A 26,011-nucleotide genomic window follows, 5' to 3' on the forward strand; every position below is an offset into this window, starting at 1 on the left:
ACGTCATCTGCCAGAACGTATCATCGGCTCCGTTGACGTCAGAACGCGGCCGTACCATTCGCTCGATTCAAAGAGATGTCGCGCCCGTATTTCCTTATTTGTCTGTGCTATCTTTGCAAAGAGCTCACAAATATCAAGCTCTTTTCACACCGGCTTTTCGTTGTTATAATTAAAATTAATTAATTAATAATAAACGCGCGCAAAGAACATGGCTGACTTTCACGCTGTTGCTATGGTGAACAGGTGACTCTTCGTTACCGGAACAATCACTGTGCGTGTTTGTGTTCGCTGGCTGGACTGATAAACTCGTAAAAGTGGCGCTTTCATTAAGGTATTAATACTCACGCAGTTTTTGTTTGGTTGTTTTAGTATTGATATCTTCGCTCCTGACGGGATAACCGTGTTTAATGGTGTTGTGGCGGTGTATTCTAATAATAATGGTTTTCTATGAGGTTTACTCTCACCCCGCTTTAATAAGATACAGAACATGCGTTTGCACGAGAGCCACGCTGCTTGTGCTCGTGGTTTTATGCCTGACGTATATTTCACCTCTGTTAGTGGCCTATAGAAGTCAAGGTAAGTTTCTTTCGAATAAACGATTTGCCATTTCCAAAGGTATAATATAATAAAGTGTCTATGTATGAGCAGGTTTCTGGCTGAAGAGGAGCTCATATGAGGAGCAACCCATCATACAGTTCCAGTACGATATGATCCTGATAGGCGCTACAGACACAGCAGGGAATTATGTGGCGTGGAGCACATTTCCTAACTTTAATCGACTGATTGGAGATAATTTACGCATCCCATCAGTCTCTGTGAGTATTAAACTGTTAGATTAGGTCAGAAACTGCCTTTAGTTTAAAAGAGATGCAATGATATGGAAGTATGCTAAAGCTAGTAAAGCTATGTTACTCATTTCTCAGGTGCAGGAGGAGGACAGGAACAAGGATGGGAAGTCAGACCTGCTCAATCTCCAAATCAACATCCCTCTCAAACCATATGAGCAGATGTTCAGTATTCAGCTGCTCCTCACCTTCTCATACCAGCTGTTTGTATGTTCAGTACATTTATATTACACTTTTTACAAATACATTAGAGGCACAAATCACACATTTGAGTTATGTTGTGAGAATGATTAGATATGTTTGATAAACTATGATCTAATATCAAATTAACCTACAATGAAAAAGCAGTGTTTAAAAGTTTTAAACCCATCACATGTCTGATCTCCTCAACAGTATCCAACAATTAAAGGCATATTATGTTTTGGAAATAATCTTCAAGTAAAATAATAAATATTTATGGAAAGTTCCACATATAGGTGATTCTCTAAAAAACCTGTCAAGAAAATGTGCTGGTCCTAGTTAAAACAAAGAAATTATTTGTATACAGGGTTTGGAGGGTTACTTTTGAAATGTATTCCACTACAGATTACAGACTACATGCTGTAAAATGTAAATTGTAACATATTCTGTTAGATTACTCAAGGTCAGTAATGTATTCTAAATACGTTGGATTATTTCTATTAATTGCCTGAGTTTTTAAAATTGATTTATTGAATTATTAATTTATTGAAATTCTTTCCTGGAGTCAAAAGACATAATTGTAAATTAAAGCTGCGAGCAGCGATGACGGGCCCAAGCCGGTGGCACCGCCACCCCCGTGCCTTTAGGGTTGCTGTGCACGATGGGCAATAACGTAACCTCGCTTTGACTGTCGGGAAGAAGATGTGTGCTGTAGAGCTCCAACGAACATTCGCAACGACAGCTCTCGACCTAGTTAAAGCATTTCTTGTTTGCATGACATGTGGACTTAATAAATCCTTATCTTGAGCCAAATAAACAAGCTGACATTCAGTACAACCTGTGTCTTTTGTTTAGAACACATACAAATGTTATTTATGTACCGCTTTTGTACGGTACATAAATAAATAAAGCACCGCTTTTGAAGACTGCGCATGTGCGTAACGTGCTCTACTATGTAAGAACGAGCCGATTATTGAATCTGGAAATGGGTGGGGCCTGTAACACCTTTAGGAACCAAACGTGCAACACTCATAAATACCGGTTGTAAATCACATTCCCTCACTCGTCTTTGAGATGGCTTCACGTGTTTGGATCGCCGGCAGTTCCATCATCCGCGACACTGCATACTCGCTTCTGTGAGCAGCGCCTGGACGGAAACCTCGGTCTTCAGTGTGAGATCACCTGGGACGGCAGAGGAGGCAGACTCTGGGAGCAGCTGTTTCCAGCTCTGCGCTCTCTCAGGGCCAAAGCTACAGCTCCAGATATTCTCATTATTCACCTGGGAGGGAACAGTTTGTGTCGGGTGGGCCGCGAACCGCCTCGATTTTCTTCGGAAATAAAGAGTGACCTGACCGAAGTCTTACAAATGTTTCCCAGAACCAGGCTGGTGTTTTCTGGCATTTTACCCCGCCTAAATTGGAGAGGACAGACTGGCAGGACTGGCTATGGCATTGAACGAAGCCGGCGGTGGATCAACGGCGCCATGTCTGGCTTCTTGGCAGAGAGGCAGATGCGCTGCATTCACCACAGAAACATCGGCTTGTTCCATCTGTGCAGAGACGGAGTCCACCTGAGACCAGAGGGAAACCAGCTTCTGCCGAGCAACCTCCGAGAAGCTCTGCAGGTGGAACTCAGAAGATGAAGCAACAAATGTCCTTTTAAGGGCAGCAACAATGGCTCTTTTAAGAGCCACATTCACTCATTCAAATAAAAAGCATTTTCCAAGTGTGTGAAATTCGTTGTTCCTCACCTTACTTGATGTCAGGTTTCAGATGACTTGTTTTTAAATAAAAATGTCGATTCCTCTTATCCATTCCTTTGTAAGCATTTCAATATAACTTTCAAACCATTTAAGAATCGTAGCGCTGTTTTCTGTGCTGACCACAATCCAAAACGTGCCATAAAGCAGCGGTGCTCAAACTTTTTTGTTTTGGTTTATTTATATAAAGACACAGAGAATATTACTTGCCTTACCTGATTAGAATTATAAAAAAATAACTAGGGAATCACTAAAACGAGAGAATTATTCTTATTTGATGATACTCTCAAAACATTCCACAACAAATCCTTGAAATTGAATGATATTCAGAACAGAACACGAATAAAAAAACGCTCTCTTTACAATCAAAATGTTTTTACATTTGCGATGTATTTGGATGCTAAACTATTCTTTATTATAGGCTTTGTACTTTACTCACGCTCCAATACCGACGTAGAAAATCATCCGCTTTACATGCTAAAAATATGCTTGGAAACATCACAGTGGAGCGGTGCTTACTGTGAATGATACGAATTGTACTACTGACTATTTAAACTAGGGCTGGGCGATATGGCAAAATATATTATCACGATATTTTTTCCATATTGATCGATATCGATATTTGTTACGATATATAATTTAATAATGCTGCCCGTTTGAAAAGTATACTGATAATGATGCCTGAAGAAACCAGAAGGTTCAATAGTTGAACTATATAGTTTATTAACATAAATAAATAACAATGCAAACATTTAACTGTGCAAACATGGATTGGTTGAGAATATATTTTGTTATAAAAGAATATTGATAAACTTTAAATCTAAATGTTAACATTTTACTTTTAGCAAACATGCTTTATCTGCTTTGACAAAACAATGCAAGTTAGCTTGCCTTGTAACTGATTATAAAATATCAAACTAAAAGCTGTGACTACAGTACTATCACATCAAATTTCTTTGGCAGGGCAGCAAACATTTCAAAATGTTTGCAGAGGTACAACCAAGACAACAAATGTAAACAAGTGAACCACAAAGTCCCTGGCAGATTTAAGTACTTAACTGTCAGATAAATAAAATATTAATTGTGTACTGGTTTTAAATATCTCAAATGTTTTAGAGGTAGCAATCTGAGTAAAAAGTGCAAAATGTAAACATTGTAAACCAGTCACTATGCTACACCTTTTAGGTAGTGCTCGTCATATGTAACCCTAATTACCCTATTATAGGTTTTTTGCCAGAAAGACTAGTCTGCAAAACTTTTGGACGGAGTAACATTAACATGGGCCCGCATTTTCATACTCTCGGTGTGGTCGCTGGGATGGTACCTTTTCAGGTGACCGAAAAGGTTTTATTTGTTGTGTTTCCGTCTTGGTTATCACCGACCGACGGCATATTTCGCGAGACCGTCTTTATTTGCGCGTCGTCGCTTTTCAGATATCCAAACCACTTCCATATAATTGACGTCTTGTTACCTTTTTTGTCAACAATTTCCTCAGCTTTGGAAGATAGTTCGAGTTCGTCGTTTCCACTCATTTTTCTTTACACTCACTTTCTTCACTGCCGGTAGCTCAAACAGTGCTCTGCTAGCAAATGGGCGTGTACTTAGACGCACAAGCCAAAATCTGCGTTCTGACTGGCTGTTGTCCGTTTATTTCTGCTTTGTAATAGGCTGTTAGGTCTATCCATATCGAGTAAACATGTCAAAAGTTTATCATCGTAGTCTAAATAAATATTATCGCGATGCCATATCGAGATCGTTTTATCGCCCAGCCCTAATTTAAACAGAGTAATTTTTATATGTTAGGTTTACTATTTTATTATTATATTTTATTGCGGATATAATGAACAGGCTGCGATGTCAAGATTGCAATGATGGAGTGTGTGTGTGTGTGTGTGTGTGTGTGTGTGTATTTGTAACCTTAAGTAATCATGGTTTATTTATTCATTTATTTATTCATTTGTTCTTTTATTTATTTATTATTTAACATGCATGTGTGCATTATTAAAAGTACCATTGCAGCAACGAGAACGGGTCTGAGCCAAATTATGTTAAAGACGTGTTCTGGTGACTGGCGTGTTTTTAAACCAATCAGATAAGAGTAAATCGAGAGTTAGCGATTAGCTCATCTGATTGGCTACATGAAGAAGGTGGACCCGCCCTCCACTTCGCGCTCCCGTTGGAACTATGTCATTTCAACAACAAATGGTAGATTTATCAGAAAATCGATCGCAAAACAATAATTATAAAAGTGGTTGTTTGCTGCCATTTTTTTTTGTTTTCTTAAAAATGTAAAACACAAGCATCGATGTTTTATCACAGGTTTACAATAAAAATAAGAGTGTGATTTCAAAGCATTTTGAAATTTGATCATCATTCTCGGACGTTTTGATACGTTCGGATCGATCAGCCCATCCCTACTTTCTTTACACATATGTTTCATGTGTTGGTTTTAATAAAGACTCGGAGTACTCATAAAACTCACAGAACGAAATATGCGTCACACTTCACTGCGTTCTCAACAACATGTACAAGTGTTCTTCATACGTTAAAACAACGAGAATACAGAAAATAGGCTTAGAACTCCACCTAGTGGTTATATTATAGAATTAAAGGAGAAATTACAGGAGACAGCTTTATAACTGAAATGGCTTTAACTGAAATAGACTAAAGTTTAATATAACTATTCTGATAAGTGTATATTTCCAACATCATGTTTGTGTTATCCGTTTCTGTAAGTTTTTGTGACGTGTTTCAGAAAGATAATCGCTTAGAGCGATAGTTTATTTTCATCTTAACCGGACATTGATCACTGCAATAATTCATAATTCAATATATTGATACCCGATTTCTTTATCAACTGTTTGTTCAATTGAGACATAAGGGGGTGATTTCAAAGCATTTTGAAAGTGACACACTTCCTTCTGCCAGTTGGTGGCGCTATAACTTTGACTCACAATAGTCACATCCATGTGACACACTGCTGAAGTTTCATCGAGATCAGTTAATGTATGCAGAAGTTATAACACACTTCCTTGCTATTTGCTCCCTTCATATGCTACCTTTATGGGGTTTTTGGAGGTTCAAAGTTTCCTTTGCAATGTGTTCCACATTCAAACCAAAATATCTGACTTTCTGTTGGTCTGAGCTAATGACTGTAAATTAGAAAGTTGTCCGGCTCGATGAGATCAATATAATTACTGAGTTTTGTGACTGTGGGTCAAAGTATAAAACCAACCCCCTCACTTTTGTCAAAAGGTGGCGCTACTGAGCCCCTGCACCACACCCGTTTCTGAAACTTTGCACATGTCTACTGGCTAATAAATGTGATGTGTCTGTCGAGTTTCATGCAATTTCAAGTATGCTAAGAGTCTCAAAAGCATCAAAAAAGAATATTCGAAGTTTGAAGCATTGCCGCGGCAACAGTATCCAAGATATCAATAATCCTTTCCCATGTCTACATCTGCCGTGTGTTTACATTACACACCAAAAGTTTTAAGTAAATCGGGTAAAAATAAGAGGGTGATTTCAAAGCATTTTGAAAGTGACACACGTCCTTCTGCCAGTTGGTGGCGCTATAACTTTGACTCACAATAGTCACATCCATGCGATCGGCCTGTTACAGCTGAACACACTGCTGAAGTTTCATCGAGATCAATTAATGTATGCAGAAGTTATAACACACTTCCTGTTTCTCTTTTCACGCCATCATTTCGTTTCCTCGCCACGGCCAAACCGTTCGACATATCAAAATTCCGCCGGCAATTTTTCATCCTCAATGTCTTGACTTCATGCTGACCGAATTTCGTGGCGATTGGTGGAATTCTCCAGGAGGAGTATTTCAAATTCCATTGCATGCGTTTCCAAAAACCCTAAATAGACAATTTCCTGTTGGGCTGAGGTAAAAAGTAAAAGTATGAAGGATATATGAAACGATGAGATCTATATGTGTACCGAAGTTTCATATTATTACATGCAAGCGTGTTTGATTTATGGACCAAGTTTTCGGACCCCGTTCCAGGGGGCGCCGTCGAGCCCCCCTGCCACGCCCCGGTACCAGCTTCAGCCCGGCCCTAATGGCCACGGGTTCTGACCCGTGTGCAAAGTTTCAAGAGTTTTCGAGCACGTTAAGAGCCCCAAAAGTGCCCCAATAGTCGTAAAAAAAATAATAATCATAGTCATCCTAACGAAAACAATAGGGCCTTGCCTTTTCAAGGCTTGGGCCCTAATAATTCTAACGAAAACAATAGGGCCTTGCCTTTTCAAGGCTTGGGCCCTAATAATCCTAACGAAAACAATAGGGTCCTACGCACTTTGTGCTTGGGCCCTAATAATAATCCTAACGAAAACAATAGGGTCCTACGCACTTTGTGCTTGGGCCCTAACAAGATTATCCACAAGAAATGAAGTTGGAGAAGATGCAATGTATGTGCTGAGAGGCCACATTTCCATATACGTATATTTTTGTGTGCCTGCATATATAAAAAACAAATTGCGGACAGAAAATTAAGCCTGTTTTAGGGCATAAAGATTTTGAAAGCAATGTAAAAGATATAAAACTGCCAAAAGTTTGGAATAATTTGTTTTGAAAGGAAATTGGCGCTTTAATTCACCAAAGTGGCATTCAACTGATTACAAAGTATAGTCGGGACATTATTGATGTAAGAAACAGCACCATAACTATTTGAAAAAAGTCATTATTGATCAAATCTAGACAAACCCCATTTCCAGCAGCCATCACTGCAGCCATCACTCCAACACCTTATCCTTGAGTAACCATGCTTTATTGCTAATTTGCTACTAGAAAATCACTTGCCATTATAATCAAACACTGCTGAAAGTTATTTGGTTCGTTAAAAAAAAAATGTATCTAGAAACTAAGTAACGGTTTTAACCACCACGCAATTGCATGGTGCCCCGGAAGTTGGGGGGGTAGGAAAGCTCTGCACAAACCGCTTGAGGGGTGACATGGATGTACACGCGTGAATACACTGTTGTCAGTGCTCTTAAAGCGGTTCATGAGGTACTCTGGGTTGGTCTCAGTTTTTCAAGTAGGACTTTGTGTTCGGGTTCGTAATTTATAAAACAATTTACAGGACATCCGAACTTGTTTCATCCATGAGTTGGGGGCTGTTCACACAGAACATGTTTTTGCGTGCGTCTACTTTGCTGGATGAATGTCCTTGATTGCTCAGTGTTTCTTCAGTTTCTCACACAGGACCGGCACATTTTTAGACACCATTACAAATAAATTCAGGTCTCAAAAATGTGTGCCGAGACATCTGCATTCTGTTTCAATTCATAATAATTGTTGGGTTATAATAATAAATAACAACTGAATGACAACATTTTTGTGTGAAGTAGTAGGTTTTGCACACCCTGTTCATAAAAAAAGATGTGTTTTGTAAAAATATATGTAGGTATATATTGCTTTTGATCACTGGATTGAAATCATACATTTTTTTAACTAGAATTTTATTTCATTAAACATTTTGAATGTAATTGGCTACAACGGCTGTTAGGATGGATTCAAAATTATGATTTAAAAATCTATTTTATGTAATTCTTTTAAGCAAAATTTTCAAAATTGGTCAGTTGCTTGGGACCTTAGAAATCGTAAACCCGCCCCTTTAGAAACTCATCATTCAATCATTGTTTTGAGGAATGAAGGCTATACAATGCTTGAAATTGCCAAAAAACTGAAGATTTCATACAAAGGTGTATACTACAGTCTTCAAAGACAAAGCACATCTGACTCTTAGTAAGGACAGAAAGAGATGTACAACTAAACAAGAGGATAAGTACAGTTGAAGTCAGAAGTTTACATACACCTTAGTATATTATATTTATATATTTAAACTCAGTTTTTCAAAATTGCTGCCATTTAATCGTAGAAAACATTCCCTGTTTTAGATCAGTTCACTACTTTAATTTAAGAATGTGAAATGTCAGAATAATAGTAGAGAGAATATTACTTTCATCACATCCCCAGTGGGTCAGAAGTTTACATACACTTTGTTAGTATTTGGTAGCTGTGGCAGGGCGGAGGGCAGGGCCTGGTCGTGATTCTACACACCCGGTCCCTTATCAGGCTAATCAAGCCTCCGAGAGGGATAAAGGCCGACTGCGGAGGATGGTGCGGGAGAGAGATAGTTTACAGACATGTCCGGCATGTGTGTGTGGTTGTCTTTATTTTAAGTTATTTATTAAAACTATTATTTATATCGTCAAGCCAGTTCTCGCCTTCTCCTTTCCATTGTACTGCTTTACAGTAGCATTGCCTTTTAAATTGTTTAACTTGGGTCAAATGTTTTGGGTAGCCTTCCACAAGCTTCTCACAATAAGTTACAGGAATTTTGTCTCATTCCTCCAGACAGAGCTGGTGTAACTGAGTCAGGTTTGTAGGCCTCCTTGCTCCTCACACTTTTTCAGTTCTGCCCACAAATTTTCTATCAGATTGATGTCAGGGCTTTGTGATGGGTACTCCAATACCTTGACTTTGTTGTCCTTAAGCCATTTTGCCACAACTTTGGAGGTATGCTTGGTGTCATTGTCCATTTAAAAGACCCATTTGTGACTGAGCTTCAACTTCCTGGTTGATTTCTTTTGATTTTCCCATGATGTCAAGCAAAGAGGTACTGAGTTTGAAGGTTGGCCTTAAAACATATCCACAAGTAAACCACCTAATTTTCTGGAATTTTCCTAGTTGCTTAAAGGCACAGTTAACTTTGTGTGTATTCTTCTGACCTACTGGAATTGTGATTATAGTCAATTACAATTTTTAATCAAATAGTAAATGGTTTTTTTTTCAAACTGTAATAGTATTTTTTCACTGGACTATACATTGTGGTCAGCTGAATATCACTTTGGTGAATAAAAGCACACATTTCTTTCCATGATGTACAAAAACTGTACATTATTCAAAGTTTTTGGCCACCAGTGTATGTTTTTTTTTTTTATTGTAATGTATTGCCTTTTATTTCTGCTTGTTTTAATTTCAAAACTCTTTGTACATCAGCATCTTTTTACTGTAATTACTGTGTTGTGGTAATGAGATACATTATTGAAGAAAATGGGAATAGTAAAAGTATATATTTGTCTGTCTATCTATCTATCTAGAGGTTGTCTACTGTAGTGATGCAGACGCTTGCATTTGTGCAGCATTCGTCATCTGTTCCTGGTTCTCAGCTTTTCATCAGTGGAGATCTGAGACTTCACCAGCGAACTCCTCTTTCTCACCGAGGTTTACATGATGTCTATAATGTGAGTGTTACTTCTAGTACAAGCTGCACTAAAGGTCATAATTTTTTTTGCTTATTCCTAAATAATAAAACAAAGTTCCTGAATTTCAGTGTATGTTGTCAAATATAGATAATTTCCAATGCAGGAAATGCAGCTTTAAACTAGCTATACTGGTTAGGCTTTGGAGAATTATGCACAGTTGCAAATATGCGTTAAATGAGATTATTCATAACTTGCTTGCATGCAGGTGCGTGTATTCTAGGGGGGGATCAACACACCTGTAATCCCATAATAGACAGCAGTTTAGATTCAAATGTAGGCTTTTTTAGGTAGGCATTTGTGTGTCTCTGTAGTATAGATTATGAAGCTGAATTTGCGTTTGTCAAGTATTGTTTTAATTGAAATGTGTTCCGTTGGTAGGTATCAGTGATTGATGGATCCAGTCCATTTGCGAGTTCATATGACCTGATGAACATCATTGGAAGTTATCAGCAGAGAAACTGTAAGATAATGGATGTGTACATTTTTCAATGACTGGCATTGAGACAATATTGGCATTAGAGGTCGACTGATAATGGATTTTGCCGATATGATTACTAAGGTGGTGGAAAAAGCTAATAACCAATTAATAGTCTGAAAGTTTTAAAAATGTGTTTATTGAAATTTGAATAGATTTAATTTATTTCTTAGAAAAAAAACCAAATAAAAATACTAATAAAACTAATTAAAAAATAACCGTAAACAAGATTATTTGCCAGAAATGACATTGGAGATGCAATGTACTGTTGGGGGGCCACGTTGTCATATTCTCACATTTTTTCTGCATGCTCTTGATGTCAACAAAATATGCTCTTATATAAAACACACTCAGTGTGATGTGGTCTTTGTGACAGGACAATGACAAATGTTCTAACATAACTGAAAATGTATTCATATTTGAAATCTTTGAAAACCTTTTTTTTTTTTTTATCTTTGCCATTTTCAGGTATTCAAAAGTGCCTCTAACTGACCAATCGCCCAGTTATGTTGAACCATTCTGAGCTCTCTGCTCATTTTGCCATTCTTTTTCTATCTCATGTGCATTTTCTGATAGGAATTCTATGTTTCAACTCTTTCTGTTTCAATTATAAACCCATTGTGTTTCTCGTTACTCTGGGCAAACGGGTACTTCTGGACAGGTTTGTAGTTTTATATTCAGGTTTGTATTTTCTTCACTGATGGAATGGAATGGCATATATGACTCAAACTGCTGTTGTTTTAGCTGAAACATCTCTTGGATTTCACAGCAGTCTTTTTTTTTTCTCTGTCACACAGTGACAACTCACCTCTCCGCTGTCATACCTGTGTGGACTGTTGGTAGGGCTGCAAATACACCGTTCCAGATCAGTGCGCTGATAAACTATCCAGAAGACACTATTAAATATCCTTTACACACTATATCTTAATGGATGTTTATCTCTATTAACAGATGTGTGCTTATTTTGTGTAGGGAAACCTGATCAGGATAAAAAAATGACAATGTTTATATTTAAACAGTCCCGATCCTGTCATACAGTTCTGTAAAAATATTTCACAGTTATATTTCATCATTCTTATCATTCGTTCAGGAATCAGTCTACACTGTCACACTTTATGTTTTACATTGTAGATTTTAGTAGAGGGTTAGCGTTGCTGCTAAATAGTGCTGCAGGAAAACTAGCTGGGTTTTCATCCATGTATTTTTATTCGAATTTTGGGATGGTGCATAAAACAAATTTTGAATGGAAACACCAAGATGTGAATAAAGTTTCTAAAATGTGCATAAAAACCATATTCGCTCACATGAGATGGATACATTTTTTTTTTATTCCATAAGACATGCATATAAATTATGATGGAAACACATGGAATGAATACATTCCTATAGAAATTATAAATGGATATAGATGCACATTAAAAAATTGACCCACCAGTTTTGAAATCTTTAAAAATTTGTTTCATTGTACATGTTGATTGTTTCTCTTTTAGTTACTTACATCAAAACCCCAAAATACGTCCTGCTAAACTCTTTTATAATTTGATGCAGAACACTGGAAATTATTGAATTTATTTACTGATTTGCAGATGTCACTTCCTTAATTCTGTGCATTCCTCCACCACTAATTTCCTTGACTGGTTTCTTTACCTATCAGCCGGGCTTTTGGGAAACTATCAAGTTTGCCTGGATCCAGTATGTCAGTGTGCTGTTCATATTTCTGTGGCTTTTCCAGCACATTCAAACCTTCATCTTTCAGAACCAAATCTTGCCAACCATACCAGTACCCCCATTTAAACCGCACAGCTCCTGAGACCAGTGTTTTGTTTTCCTGTTTAGTTTGATGTTTCTTTTTTTACCTCTTATTTTATTATTTCTATCATTTAATTGTACAATTATAATAACTTTGTTGAATAGGTTGTTGCGGATTATATTTTGCCATTTAATTTGCCATTGTTTGTTAATCAGTTTTTCTATGTACATAGTTTTCTTTTGTTCACGTCAAGTACATTTTTGTGAACTTCCCCCCAGGATGCTGGTGAAATTTCTGGTTCTTCTGGTTCTTCTGGTTTTGAGTAGTTCACCACAAATGTCTTGAGCTATTGATTGCGTGTGGTTGCAATGTCACAGAATAATAGAAGTATTTCAAGCAGAAACATTACACAAAGAAGAATGCCAGACTACTGAATAAAGCTGATGCTTCATTAAGTTGCTTGAGATGACCTCAAATGTGTGCATGTGGTTTCTGTTTGATTTTGTAATAAAGGGTCTAGAAAGTGTTCTTATAAGTATACATTATAATTTTTTTTAATAATAATTGATTCCACTCTGAGCTAACAAGTGATGTCACATCCATATCTCATGTCAAAAGTATGTGTAATAATGAACACGGAAGTAGATTATTAGATTTGATTGTGTTGTACTGATTCTTAGTTCTTTAAGTCATGAGGTAAAGGAAGTTTCAGAAGAGTGGCACGCCATGTTAGCTGAGTTTATTGTTTACTTTGAGATTGAATGTTGCATTGCCCCATATTTAATGTTACTGTCAGCAGTAATTTCCCCATACTGTACATTGTGTGCTATGCTAAATTATGTGATAAACAGCATCTGTAAAATCATTATTGATGGTATATCAGAAAGCTATATTTATAAGTAAACTATATTTCAAATATTCCCTTTCCCATCTTCTGCTTTCCTCTCCATATCCGCCAATGAGATCAAGCATAGGAAGTTTGGCAATGGACAGGAAACAGAGACAATGTTTTCCAACTACATTCATCCTTTTTGTGACACAATGCAACTCAGCTTGAATCTGAACACTATATTTATAATAGTTAAATGTATAACCACCTCACACATGTGTACAGCAGAGTTAGTTGTATATTACCTCATCATCTATAATATATACAGTATAATAGTATAGTTTGCATAAATAAATTGGTGTCTCAAACAGTTAAACGTATAAGCAAACTTACACAGAACTTAAGTGTTTTAATATTAATAATATAGGAAAAATAATCAGATATGTACAGCAACCTCAGTTACATAATACTTTCTTGTCAAATATATGTAACAGTATAATTTGCATCAGTACATATGTGGCTTTTATCTATTTATTGTTCAAAGATTCAGTAGACTTATTTAAAAGAGCACTGTATTATTCCGAGAAATTCGTGTAATCTTGGTTGTCTCTGCAGAAGTTTACTCATTATAGAGGCAGATAGCTCCGCCCACTCCTCTGTCAATCACCGCTAATGGCCACGTCCAAGGTTTTCTTTCCAAGCAACCGGTGAACAGAGAGAGTTTTCAACAGAAAACCTCAAACCATTAACAGACACTGAACAGGAGGTAAGACACGGATTAGGAATATATGTATTAGGCTATACTTGTATGTATGTATTATCAGGCTATGTATATCTTTATTACCAAGTGTATTTGCAGGATAACTCTTAAAATGATCAGTTTGTAACGGCTTAGTGTTGTTTTGTTGGTCTTCATGATGAATTCCAGTGAACATGGAGGAACAGCAGGAGTTTCGTCTTGTTCAGTACAAACGAGTCTAAATCACTTTATATTCTGCCACGATATTAACCGCATTTAGACGGCAAAATATTTTATATAAATAATTTAAGAAATATTTGATGGTCAAGAAGTGAGTCATTCGAAAAGTTTTGTTTGAATCTTTGTTTGTCATGTTTAAAAAGTATTGAACTTCTAATAACGCGTTATTTATCATTTTTGAGGCATTACAGGCGCTTTCGCGTCAGCGTTGTTTTTGGGAATCAACCGATGTTCCAAAAATGCTGTCTGTCTATAATGCAGCTCACACAGGTTTGAGACACTGTGTTGCAAGGAAAAAGTCACGGTTACCAACCGTTACCACATATTTACCGTATTTTTCCTGGTGAATGTAATGTTGCACATCGAGAACAAACGGAAATATATTCCTCCTCAAAATGGAAAATCGTTTAAAATTGATCAGTAGAGGGTTGGGGTTAAACCCTCCCAATGGAGGAATCCAAAAAACATGTCTTTCTGTTTGAATCCTAAACGAAAAATGTTCAGTGTAGGCCTACAGGAAAATCCATCATGCCGGACCTTATGGATCCTTGAGGCTTTTTTGTTCCCAATGAGGTATGTAAATTAAGTTTCAGAAGAATTTAATAAATGGGATGGAAATGTCAAAATTACATTTTATTTAGTGACGCATATATATTGAGGCAATGTGGACGTTTACATAAATGAGCCCCTTTCAGCCATTTTGTGTTTTATTCATTTTTGCTAAGTAACAAAATGAAAGACATCAGTTATACACATGGGTACCAAATTTCAAGTCAATTGGAGCTACGGTTTAGGATTTTTTGGGGGGGGGGCGGGGGGTTCCAAATTTTCACTGTACAGGAAAATCTATCATGGTGGAAACTATGGGTCCTTGAGGCTTTTTGTTCCCCATGAAAAATTAGGCATGTACACCAAGTTTCAGAAGAATTGGACAAATGGGGTGGAAATGACATAACTTTGGGTGTGGCCTGTAGCGCCAACTATGGGCGGATGTGGGCCATTCTTGGTGTGGGGGTACCCGTTGGCATGAAGTATCAATGTGGCAATTTAGAAAATGTTTGACCAGTGACTTTTTGAGATATTGGGGCTCAAGTAGAATAATAATAAAACTGTCAATAACAATAGATTTCCTCCTACCAGAGGAATCTAATGATCATGTTACTAGTGTATCGCAGCACATTCCCCATCTGTCTCCCTCTGTCAGGTGTACAACACTCAGAGGAATAGTTCAGCCAAAATGAAAATTCTGTCATCAACTATGATTTAGACCGCTGAAAACTCAGCGTTTTCAAAGGTCTTTAGTGTGGACAAGAGACAAAGGGTCGCAAAACCATTGGGTTTAAAATGAAAAATACCCTTTTAGTCAAGATGTGTCCTTACTTCTGTGGGACACAAAGGAGACATTTAGTGGAATGTCCAAGCTGCTCTATTAAAATGAAAGTGGATGGTGACTTACACATGGCAAACTCCAAAATCAACAAAAACTTTTTGTTTTACAAAATAAAAAAATTACCCTCACCGTAGCTCTAAAGCATTTCACTCGCATTCAACTTGAATCATTCAAATGCATATTGCCAGGACCACCACTGGCCAAATTGATGCCCGACGATTGTCGGAAGGCGTGTGAGGCGCATGCGAAAGTGGGAACGTGATCGTCTGTGTTTCACGACTGCTACAGGGTCCTTGAATAACGTATTACGTTTATGAGTAAGGGTGGAGTTTCTGGTGCCCCCCTAGGGAGTTTGTGCTCTACGCAGACTGTAATATGCGTATATGCATATAGGAAGCGGCAGTGTATATTGCATCACAATCAATCATGAGATGTGTGACAAACTAAAATTATAGATATAAAAAAATTTATGGGAGGGATGGCTGCACCAGTCTGGAATTTTATTGCTGATTTAAAATAAATTGTAATGTTGACAAAAAGTGTTTGAGATGGTGGACTTTCCCCATTCAAATGGACATTGTTGATGAGAATCCTGGGACAGTGTCTTGAGGCGCCATGTTTTGGTCTTTCATTTTGACCTGTTCCTCAAACAAAGCTCAGTCTTTTTGGATCTTGATCTGGTCCCTATTCACTTTCATTGTGTGGCAGCTTGAACATGCTAAAATAGTTTTGTGTTCCATGGAAGAAAGTCAAGAGGGTTTGGAGCCAAGTGAATTTTAGTTTTGGCTGAAATGTTCCTTTAAAACAGCATGTTGTGAGCGTATTCATGGACGTGGCATGTTATATGAACTAGTTTTGTTGATGACACGCTTGTTTTGAAAGGGATTTTTGTTGCGACAGTGCACAATGCCTTTCCAAAAGCTGCTTTGCTTTTCATTTGCATTTCATGTAATATACAAGCCTTTGGCATCCTGGACTTGATACATATCTTTTAAGATAAGTACAGAATAATAGGGTGTTTGTTCTGATGTTTCAGACTGGTGTGTGTTTAATAAGGGAGTGTATTTGTGTGTATTTTAAGACAAAAACGGTGTGTTTTTCACTATAATTATTGAAGTATGCAGGAAGTGTACAGAACTGTATTGATGTGAAGATGGATCTATATTTTGTAGTATTTTCATGCGGGCACAAGCTTGAACCAGTTGAGACAGTCAATGTAGCTCAGCACGGATGAGTTTGTTTATTCTCTGCGTGCGTGTTGTGTTTTTTTTTTTTTAAAGAATAGTTCACCCATAAATGTATGCCTGTCAACTGTCAGTGAAATGAAAAGACAGACTACAATCTTCATAAATACATTTCCTTTCGTGTTGGAAGAAATTCTTAACAGGAAATTCTTACGGGTATGAAATGACCCGAGGGTGAGTAAATATGACAGCATTTACATTTTTGGGTGAATATTCCTTTTAAATACTTTGTCTATCTTTATATTTTTGTTTAATTATAAAACTATCAATAGTCAATTTAAACGGAACACAGAATCTTTAATATTTCTTTAAAATTTGTCATAGTTCCTTTTTCTTTTCTTCCCCCCTAATCACCCTAATATCTCTTAATTGCAGGTTTAAAATATTTGTTTTGAAAAAAAAAAAAAAAAAAATGCTTTATCAGACAGTAAATGTAATTTTGTGGCTTTATAATCTATAGAAAATGAAAACTCCCACAGAGTTGTAGTTGAAGGATTGTTTAGATGTCTTCATGATGAAGCGCTTGTAGCTCAGCGAAGTTCACTCTTTGGTAAAATCACTGCCATCTGCTGGTAACAATTAGTAAATAAGAGTTGTTCTCAATTCATTTTGCCTCAAGACACAGATTTCACAATACTGAAATACTGATTGTTTGAAAAATGTCCTAATAATCCAACATTTAATAATGTACAGAGGGTTTCAAAAGTCCACTTTTTGTCTTTACAAACTAATAATATTGTCAGTGAAAAGATTAATTGAAAAAATACCATGAATTTGAGGATTTCTTAGTAATTGGCATGTTGCCCTTTTGCTTTAATGGCATCATGCACTGGTGCTCACATGAACACAACCTGATGAACATGTGCCATAGAGCATCTCGTGTGCTTTAATGAAATCATAGAAATCCGACTGTCTGGAAAAAATTATAAAGGAGTGTAAAGAAGTCAATGGAAAGACCCCATGACAAATTCTTTGTAAATGTATAAATGCATTTTACAATATAATCTTTTATTGATGAATTCGTTATAGAACCTTTGATTCCTTAACCCTACTTCTAGACTCTTTTCAACAATATAAAAAACAGGCCAATAAATTAATTAAACATACACCATTATATAGAGATTTTTGGGAAGCTAACCCTAATTGTAATCAGAAGGTAAATTAAATCATAATAATTTATTCAGAAAAATGGTTAAAGTATTCCAAACAACAGAGTGAAATTTAATTTGATTATCACTGAAAATCGTCTACTGATCCACTCTGTGAAGGCCTTGAAAGAAGTTTGAATGTTAAAATAAATGCAGGCTTTTGTTGGTCTCGGCCACTATGGTGGATGGACGCACCAGATCATTGAATCTGTTCCTCACACAGAGCTATCTTAAGACTTCTGAAGACTGTAAAATGGATTACTTATGGTTGTTTTATGGTGCTTTTGTGGTGTATTTTGGTCATGTTTTTGAGCCACAGCATATCCTGAAAACTCGTTCCTTACATCAATATTATAAGTTTCAAGTCGGGAAATTTTTAGTTCTTTAACACTTTTCACAACACGCCTCATTTCAAAGCAGCTTTACAGTATACTGTGATGTCTTAAAGTCTTCGGTGTGGGTTTAAATGAATGACACGATTGAAAATGTCTGACTTTATAGCATAAACATAATGCCAGTATCAGTTAGTTATTTGTAATACAAGTCATGTATAAATTGAGTAGATGTTGGGAGCAATGTGTAAATCCATATTGAATAAACTGTCAGATTAATGAAGTGTCTTTGAAATAGACATGTGTATGCAGTGTGTCTATGCAGTGGAAGCAAAAGTATGTGTGCTAGAGCCACACTTAAGAACAATATTTCTTTTCAAATTTTCTTACACCTTGCATAGTTTTGTTCATGTTTATTTGAAGATGAGGGCATGTCACGCAACCTGGAACTTGCCTTATTTGACTGGATTTGACCAAGTGACAGATGAGTTTGCTTCAATTACCAGATGTAGAATGTGTTTAATGTATTTACTTTGCCATCCTTACTATGCATGATTTTAAGATTTAGTTCTGTATTATTTGCATGTAGCTTTTTTTTTTACGTGCTATTAGCCACACCATCAGAATCAGTTGAGAACTGCTTGAATAATCGTGTGGATTTATCAGGATTGGACTACATGAGGCAAGGCACAGTTTTCACAAATTAGTTTTCACCCAGACTCCAGAAATAACACCTGCCAATAGTAGGTACATTTTAAAAGGTTTTGTCCCTCTAACAAAGAAATGATGTAGCTGTTGTTCCCCTGTTTACCGTATGTGTGACAAACATACACGAGAGGAGTCGGATTGTGTATTGGTAAAAGTGCACCCTTATGAAAAATAAACTTGATGACCCAACATGATTTTGTTCATGTTTTGGTTTGTTGGCTTGAGGATGTGTTGCCAGTTCTGGAGGGGAAAAAAAGCTTTTGGCATTTTAGCTAAATGTCTTCTAGTCAATTTTCCACTGAGGTAATGCTCTTAGACATGTCAGACAGCTGCCAACAAGTGACTGAATTTTACTTTAGAGGACCGTTTGTAGGCTCGTTTTTAAAAAATTTTTTTTAATTTAATTTGGTAAGTGAGCACCAGTTTATCGTTCTTGTATTGTAACTTCAAGCATTCACTTTGTTACAGTTTCTACTACTGGCCAGTAACATCTTTCATTACACGGCTGTATGAAATTATTTAATTCTTTAAATAGATATTTCTGAATAATAACCATTGTCCATAGCTTGCATGGGCAGTTGTAAATATTTAATGGGCACTGAGCAGAAATCTCATTAATGTCCTCTCTTTGTTTTTATTAGGTGAATAAAGTTTCCAGTATGCTTCGCTGCAGAGTCCCAAAGCCGGCGATATTGAGCCTTATCCTGATTCAGGCTGTCACAGTGGTGCTTCTGTTCAGCTGGTACAGCCGCCCAGCCTCTCAAAACACATCTTCATCTGAGGGTAAAGTTCACGTGCTGCTTCTCTCATCCTGGAGGTCTGGGTCCTCCTTCCTGGGTCAGGTGTTTAATCAACATCCGGATGTGTTTTATTTAATGGAGCCAGGCTGGCATGTGTGGACCTCCATAAAACAAGCCGGTGCACGCAGCTTACGAATGGCAGTGCGCGATACGATACGCAGCGTCTTCCAGTGCGACTTGTCTGTGATGGATTCGTACATCCCCCAACAACGAAACGTCTCCCATCTCTTCATGTGGAGCCACAGTCGTGCGCTCTGCTCTCCACCCGCGTGTATGCTAACGCCCCATGGCGAGATTAGCAAAGAACCAGAGTGCAAGTTGTACTGTGACACGCGTGGTTTGAAGCTCGCAGAAGCAGCTTGTCAGACTCACAGCCACGTGGTGTTGAAAGAGGTGCGATTCTTTGAGTTGGACTCTTTGTACCCGCTGCTGAGAGACCCGAGTCTGGATCTGCGCATTATTCATCTAGTTCGCGACCCGCGAGCGGTGTTTCGTTCCCGCGAGCAGTCGGCCAAAGCCCTGGCCAGAGATGCGGCGATAGTTCTGGAACAAGCTGACATCCCGGAGAAAGACAGGCAGTACAACATCTTGCAAGAGGTTTGCCGCAGTCATGTACGTATTTATGAGACCGCCATACTTAAGCCGCCGGATTTCTTGCGTGGTCGCTACAAAATGGTCCGTTATGAGGATCTAGTGCGCAATGCGTTGACTGAGATCGAATCTATGTACCAGTTTGTGGGTCTCGATATTACTGAAAACTTGCAGGAATGGATCTATCGGATCACCCATGGTAAGGGCAAGGGTACGAAGAACGACGCCTTCAAAATCACATCGCGAAATGCAGAGGATGTCTCCTTAGCTTGGCGAACCACCTTACCATATGAGAAAGTCCAGCGCATTCAAGATGTGTGCAAAGGAGCCATGTCTCTGCTCGGCTATAAGACTGTGGATAGTGAGAGAGAGCAGAAACTGTTGGATTTGCAACTGTTGACTCCACGGGAACGCTACCAATTCAGTTGGCTACCGCAGAAAAGCACTTCTGCTAAACTATAGAGTCGCCTAAGTGATCAAAAACTGAGACCACCCAAAGAGTGGAGGTGCGGTGGCGTCCATCAGTTTTGTTCCCCTTCAGCTTAAGCTAGTGTAAAAACGAAATGAGGAACGATCAAATATTTATGGACAATCCAACATTTATAGTGCACAGGAAACAGCTGTTGTTGTGTTCAATGGGATGCCAGAGGAATGAGGAGTTAAGAGATGTTTCTCTCACAAGGAGAACTTTAACTACTGGATGCTGTTTTTGAAGAAATGATGGTCCAATAATCAACTTCAACGTGTATTTATAGACAATTAAACTATTATGGTGTTTTAGTTTTTTATTGTTTACAACAAGGAAAAATGCATTTCAAAAGTGACGTGTTGGTAAAGGGAGCTATGGGACTGCTTGTTTCTCTCTTTTGTTTCACGATAGACATGTTTGAATTGCATTTACCACTGCAGGACATACATGCAACTCAACAACTTGTGACCGCATAATGATAAATGTCGCTATCCTTACATATAAAGCAGTTTATTTGAAAGTATGTTGAAATTGTTAAGTGTTATTTTTTTTGAAGGATATTTTCTTTTTAAATAGGTGCTGAGATTTGTCACTGGACACTAATGAGATGAGGCAAACCCGTGAGCTAGGGTTGACATATTGATTAGGAATATTCCGGGTTCAATACAAGTTTAGCTCAATCGACAGCATGTGTGGCCTAATGTTGATTATCATGACTCATCCATCCTTTTATTTTTTAAAAAGAAGCAAAAATCAAGATTACAGTCTGGCGCTTTAAAATGGAAGTGTGAATTTGGAATTGTTTTTTGGAGGGTTTCTGGAAATCGGAGATCTCACATGCCCATGCGTTTAAAAACACTTCCTGCTTCAGCCACTGGGGGAAGTCCTTAGAATATCTGTAAGCACTAAGTTTAGCTCTAGAAAGGTCAACCTACTATACAACTTATTGAAAAATGTGAAGCTTATAATTTTATAAAAGCGCTTATATTAATTCTTCTGTTAAAACTTGTGTATTATTTGAGAGGTAAAGTTGTTTTGGGGATTACAGTATTGCATCCTCCATAATGTTTTCAACATAATTTTGCAAAATTGGATATAACTTTGCACAGATAAGGTTAGTTAAAATGCAGGGGCAAGTGAAAGTAGAATTTTGTGGTGATCAACATTATGCCACAAATGCTGTTGATTGAGCTTAACTTGAATAGAAACCCAGACTAGTCCTTTAACCCTAACCATAAACCGTAGCTTCTGATTTGTCAGTCTCACTGAAGACAACAGAGATTAGTCAAACAAGGGAGCGCCTTGTTATTAAAACCAATGAAGGAAACACAAAATGACAAACAGCAGATTTAATTTGCCATAAACAGCTTTATTGTGATTGTAGCATATTTTATCACTGCATTATTTCACCTTTATATGTTCTTGCTAAATGTTTAAGAACAAAGAAAGTGCTCCAGGTAATAATTGCATAATAAAGTCAAACAGAAAAAATATATTTAACTAGCTTTAAGGAGATGTGAATGCTTTTTACAAGTCAGAATCTTGTAATTACAGTAATTCTGACATGACCTGAACACCCCCAAATATTTGATTGGAAAAGCCACATTCAAAGCCATAGAATAGCCGATAAATACACCATTATATTAATGTGCCAAGTTGTAACAAAGCATTATATTTGGCAACTGTTAACAAAACATCGAGACTAGTGAACTATATTTTTTATTGCAGATTTTTTTTATTGTTTTACATTTATGTATTTTGCAGACGCTTTTATGCAAAGCGATTTACAGAGCCCTAATTACAGGGACAATCCCCCTGGAGCAACCTGGAGTTAAGTGCCTTGCTCAAGGACACAATGGTGTTGGCTGTGGGGCTCGAACCAGCATCCTTCTGATTACCAGATTACCAGTCATGTGCTTTAGACCACTACACCACCAATTGTTGGTTCTGTTTTAGAACATGCAGTGTGAGGCATTGCGTTACAGCCCTTTTGCAACAGTTAAATTGCTTGGTGTTTTGCCTACCTAACCCTTTTTTTTTTTTTTTTGGATGACAGATACATTTATGAGATGAAAAAACATGTTTATTGAGACTTTTTCCAATAGGGTTGTACAGTGCAAAATATAAATTTACACTCGGTCCCAAACTGCATGAACAAGAGTGTCCTCTAGTCAGTGATATGTTAACTTTTAGTTACATAGAAAAGTTCTAATGGTTTAGTCTTCTCATTATATATCTATAAATACAAAAATATATCATAAGAGGAAATATAAGGCATAAGGTTTTCTTTCTGGCTGTAATATTCCATTATTGAATAGATAGATGAGAACTTGAATTCAGAGTGTAAGATTCTTTCACTGTAGATTTGTTTTGTTTGTTTTTTTTTTTTTCCTTTCAGCCAATCAATATTTTCACAAAAATGTGCAAATGCCACATTTTCTTTATCCATAATTTAATTAAACTAACCGAAAGTCGACTTCAACAGGAATGCCCTAAAGTGTTAGAGAAAATACAGTAACAATGTATGATTGTGATGGCTAACAGGGGCATAATTGATCATTTAGCCACTGACTTCATGAGACACATTGTAATATGATAAAATCAAATGTAGTTTAGGTTTATGTAATGTGTGCGGGGATGGGGGTATGCAGAAGCCGGTTTTGTATGTATGTTTTGTGTTTATTTTTTAGGATTGCTGAGGTATTTCTATTTTATGAGGTTATGTTTTATTTGAATCTTGAATGGTAGCAGGTATTGAATTTCATTACATTTTGAATCACATTGATTTTATTTTATTTAAAACACTACACAGTGTCATAGATGAGTTCAAGTGTGCATTAAAACACTCAATGCATGTTAGGAATACACTCACCTAAAGGATTATTAGGAACACCATACTAATACTGTGTTTGACCCCCTTTCGCCTTCAGAACTGCCTTTATTCTACGTGGCATTGATTCAACAAGGTGCTGAAAGCATTCTTTAGAAATGTTGGCCCATATTGATAGGATAGCATCTTGCAGTTGATGGAGATTTGTGGGATGCACATCCAGGGCACGAAGCTCCCGTTCCACCACATCCCAATGATGCTCTATTGGGTTGAGATCTGGTGGCTGTGGGGGCCATTTTAGTACAGTGAACTCATTGTCATGTTCAAGAAACCAATTTGAAATGATTCAAGCTTTGTGACATGGTGCATTATCCTGCTGGAAGTAGCCATCAGAGGATGGGTACATGGTGGCCATAAAGGGATGGACATGGTCAAAAACAATGCTCAGGTAGGCCGTGGCATTTTAACGATGCCCAATTGGCACTAAGGGGCCTAAAGTGTGCCAAGAAAACATCCCCCACACCATTACACCACCACCACCAGCCTGCACAGTGGTAACAAGGCATGATGGATCCATGTTCTCATTCTGTTTACGCCAAATTCTGACTCTACCATCTGAATGTCTCAACAGAAATTGAGACTCATCAGACCAGGCAACATTTTTCCAGTCTTCAACTGTCCAATTTTGGTGAGCTCTTGCAAATTGTAGCCTCTTTTTCCTATTTGTAGTGGAGATGAGTGGTACCCGGTGGGGTCTTCTGCTGTTGTAGCCCATCTGCCTCAAGGTTGTGCGTGTTGTGGCTTCACAAATGCTTTGCTTTATACCTCGGTTGTAACGAGTGGTTATTTCAGGTAAAGTTGCTCTTCTATCAGCTTGAATCAGTCGGCCCATTCTCCTCTGACCTCTAGCATCAACAAGGCATTTTCGCCCACAGGACTGCTGCATACTGGATGTTTTTCCCTTTTCACACCATTCTTTGTAAACCCTAGAAATGGTTGTGCGTGAAAATCCCAGTAACTGAGCAGATTGTGAAATACTCAGACCGGCCCGTCTGGCACCAACAACCATGCCACGCTCAAAATTGCTTAAATCACCTTTCTTTCCCATTCTGACATTCAGTTTGGAGTTCAGGAGATTGTCTTGACCAGGACCACACCCCTAAATGCATTGAAGCAACTGCCATGTGATTGGTTGATTAGATAATTGCATTAATGAGAAATTGAACAGGTGTTCCTAATAATCCTTTAGGTGAGTGTATGTAGACGTGTTTAACTCATGAAAACATATGGGTAATGTGTGTTCAGAACAGACAATTCATTCTGTTATGAAATGTTAGATAGAGATATATATATATAGATATATATAATATAAAATGTAAGAATGTAAATGAATGTTAAATGTATATGAAGGGCAGAATGGACTGCGATATGATTTTGAGTAGTGTCTGAACCCATAGAAAATCGTATCCACGGTACACATTTAGAGTGTCAGTATTTATGCTCTGATGCAGTGTGTTGTCTCTTTATATTTTATGATGGTGATTCTAATTACACATTCTTTTGGTTGTTTGCACATATTCAGGATAAAATATGACTTATTAGGAATTAATATGCCAGAATCTGCTTCTTTGATCAATGTAGAGTTTAAATTAAATACGATCTTGAATGTATCTTCCCACTTTAAGTGCCCTAGTCTTTAAATATTGATCATTAAAACTATTTCTGCTGTAATAGGTACATACACACAAAAAAGCTGTGATGTTTATGGTGTCCTTATTATTGTTGGATCATGTAGTTGACCACAGAAACTACATATCCAAATGGAATATGAATCAATATAATTCACGTTTGAGGTTCAATGACATTTTGAATTGGCCGAGAGCATTTTGTTTGTTCAACAATAAATTAATTCTTGCCTAATATAAATTTTTCTAATAATTGTGCACGTAGTGTATATATACCTGATCTGACCAATATAATGAGACTGATTCATATTAAACATTAAATGTACATTAAATGATATATAATAATCAGGGCTGCCATTTAATGTGGTACTTTAGTGCAATTAATGACATTATTTTTTTTTATTATTTTGTTATTATTAAATAAAAAAAACAGACCCTTATGTAAATTCTGAAAAAAAAAAAAAATTTCCTACCATAAGATACATTTAAGCTTGATGTGCGTGTGTTTTTACGAGCAGTGTCAGCAGGGGCCAGTCAGCGCCCCTCAACAATGAATGAGAACCAGTCACAGAGAACACACTCTTGACACCTGGACAAAGCACAATGCAGGGGTCTCGAGACACGTTTCAACTATTTCAACTCCTCCAAAAAACTTGGCAATTCTGATGCTGAAAATTGTCTGTCTCAAAAAAGTAACTCTTGAACCTGATTCAATC

General features: G+C 37.3%; 2 protein-coding genes across 2 annotated transcripts; both read left to right on the plus strand.

Annotated features, from left to right (window-relative positions):
- The first annotated feature begins 33 nt into the window (after nt 1-33).
- tmem231 (transmembrane protein 231) lies at nt 34-13,131 on the plus strand. Its single transcript, XM_052123174.1, has 7 exons — nt 34-576; nt 649-815; nt 924-1,052; nt 9,901-10,044; nt 10,444-10,525; nt 11,338-11,443; nt 12,188-13,131. Exons 1-7 carry the CDS (start codon nt 408-410, stop codon nt 12,348-12,350), a joined length of 960 nt encoding a protein of 319 aa, XP_051979134.1. The 5' UTR covers nt 34-407; the 3' UTR covers nt 12,351-13,131.
- A 695-nt stretch (nt 13,132-13,826) lies between these two features.
- On the plus strand, nt 13,827-25,519 carry chst6 (carbohydrate sulfotransferase 6). The gene is made up of 2 exons (XM_052123452.1): nt 13,827-13,885; nt 19,562-25,519. Exon 2 carries the CDS (start codon nt 19,580-19,582, stop codon nt 20,771-20,773), a length of 1,194 nt encoding a protein of 397 aa, XP_051979412.1. The 5' UTR covers nt 13,827-13,885; nt 19,562-19,579; the 3' UTR covers nt 20,774-25,519.
- Nucleotides 25,520-26,011: the final 492 nt, after the last annotated feature.

This window comes from Xyrauchen texanus, chromosome 49, assembly GCF_025860055.1.
Source record: "Xyrauchen texanus isolate HMW12.3.18 chromosome 49, RBS_HiC_50CHRs, whole genome shotgun sequence".
Taxonomy (NCBI): Eukaryota; Metazoa; Chordata; class Actinopteri; order Cypriniformes; family Catostomidae; genus Xyrauchen; species Xyrauchen texanus.

Coding starts and splice junctions, on each gene's coding strand:
- tmem231 (XM_052123174.1), top strand. CDS start 408: ATGGTGTTGTGGCGGTGTATTCTAATAATAATGGTTTTCTATGAGGTT. Junction 1,053..9,900: donor CCTTCTCATACCAGCTGTTT/GTATGTTCAGTA, acceptor CTATCTATCTAG/AGGTTGTCTACTGTAGTGAT. Junction 10,526..11,337: donor AAGTTATCAGCAGAGAAACT/GTAAGATAATGG, acceptor TCTGTCACACAG/TGACAACTCACCTCTCCGCT.
- chst6 (XM_052123452.1), top strand. CDS start 19,580: ATGCTTCGCTGCAGAGTCCCAAAGCCGGCGATATTGAGCCTTATCCTG.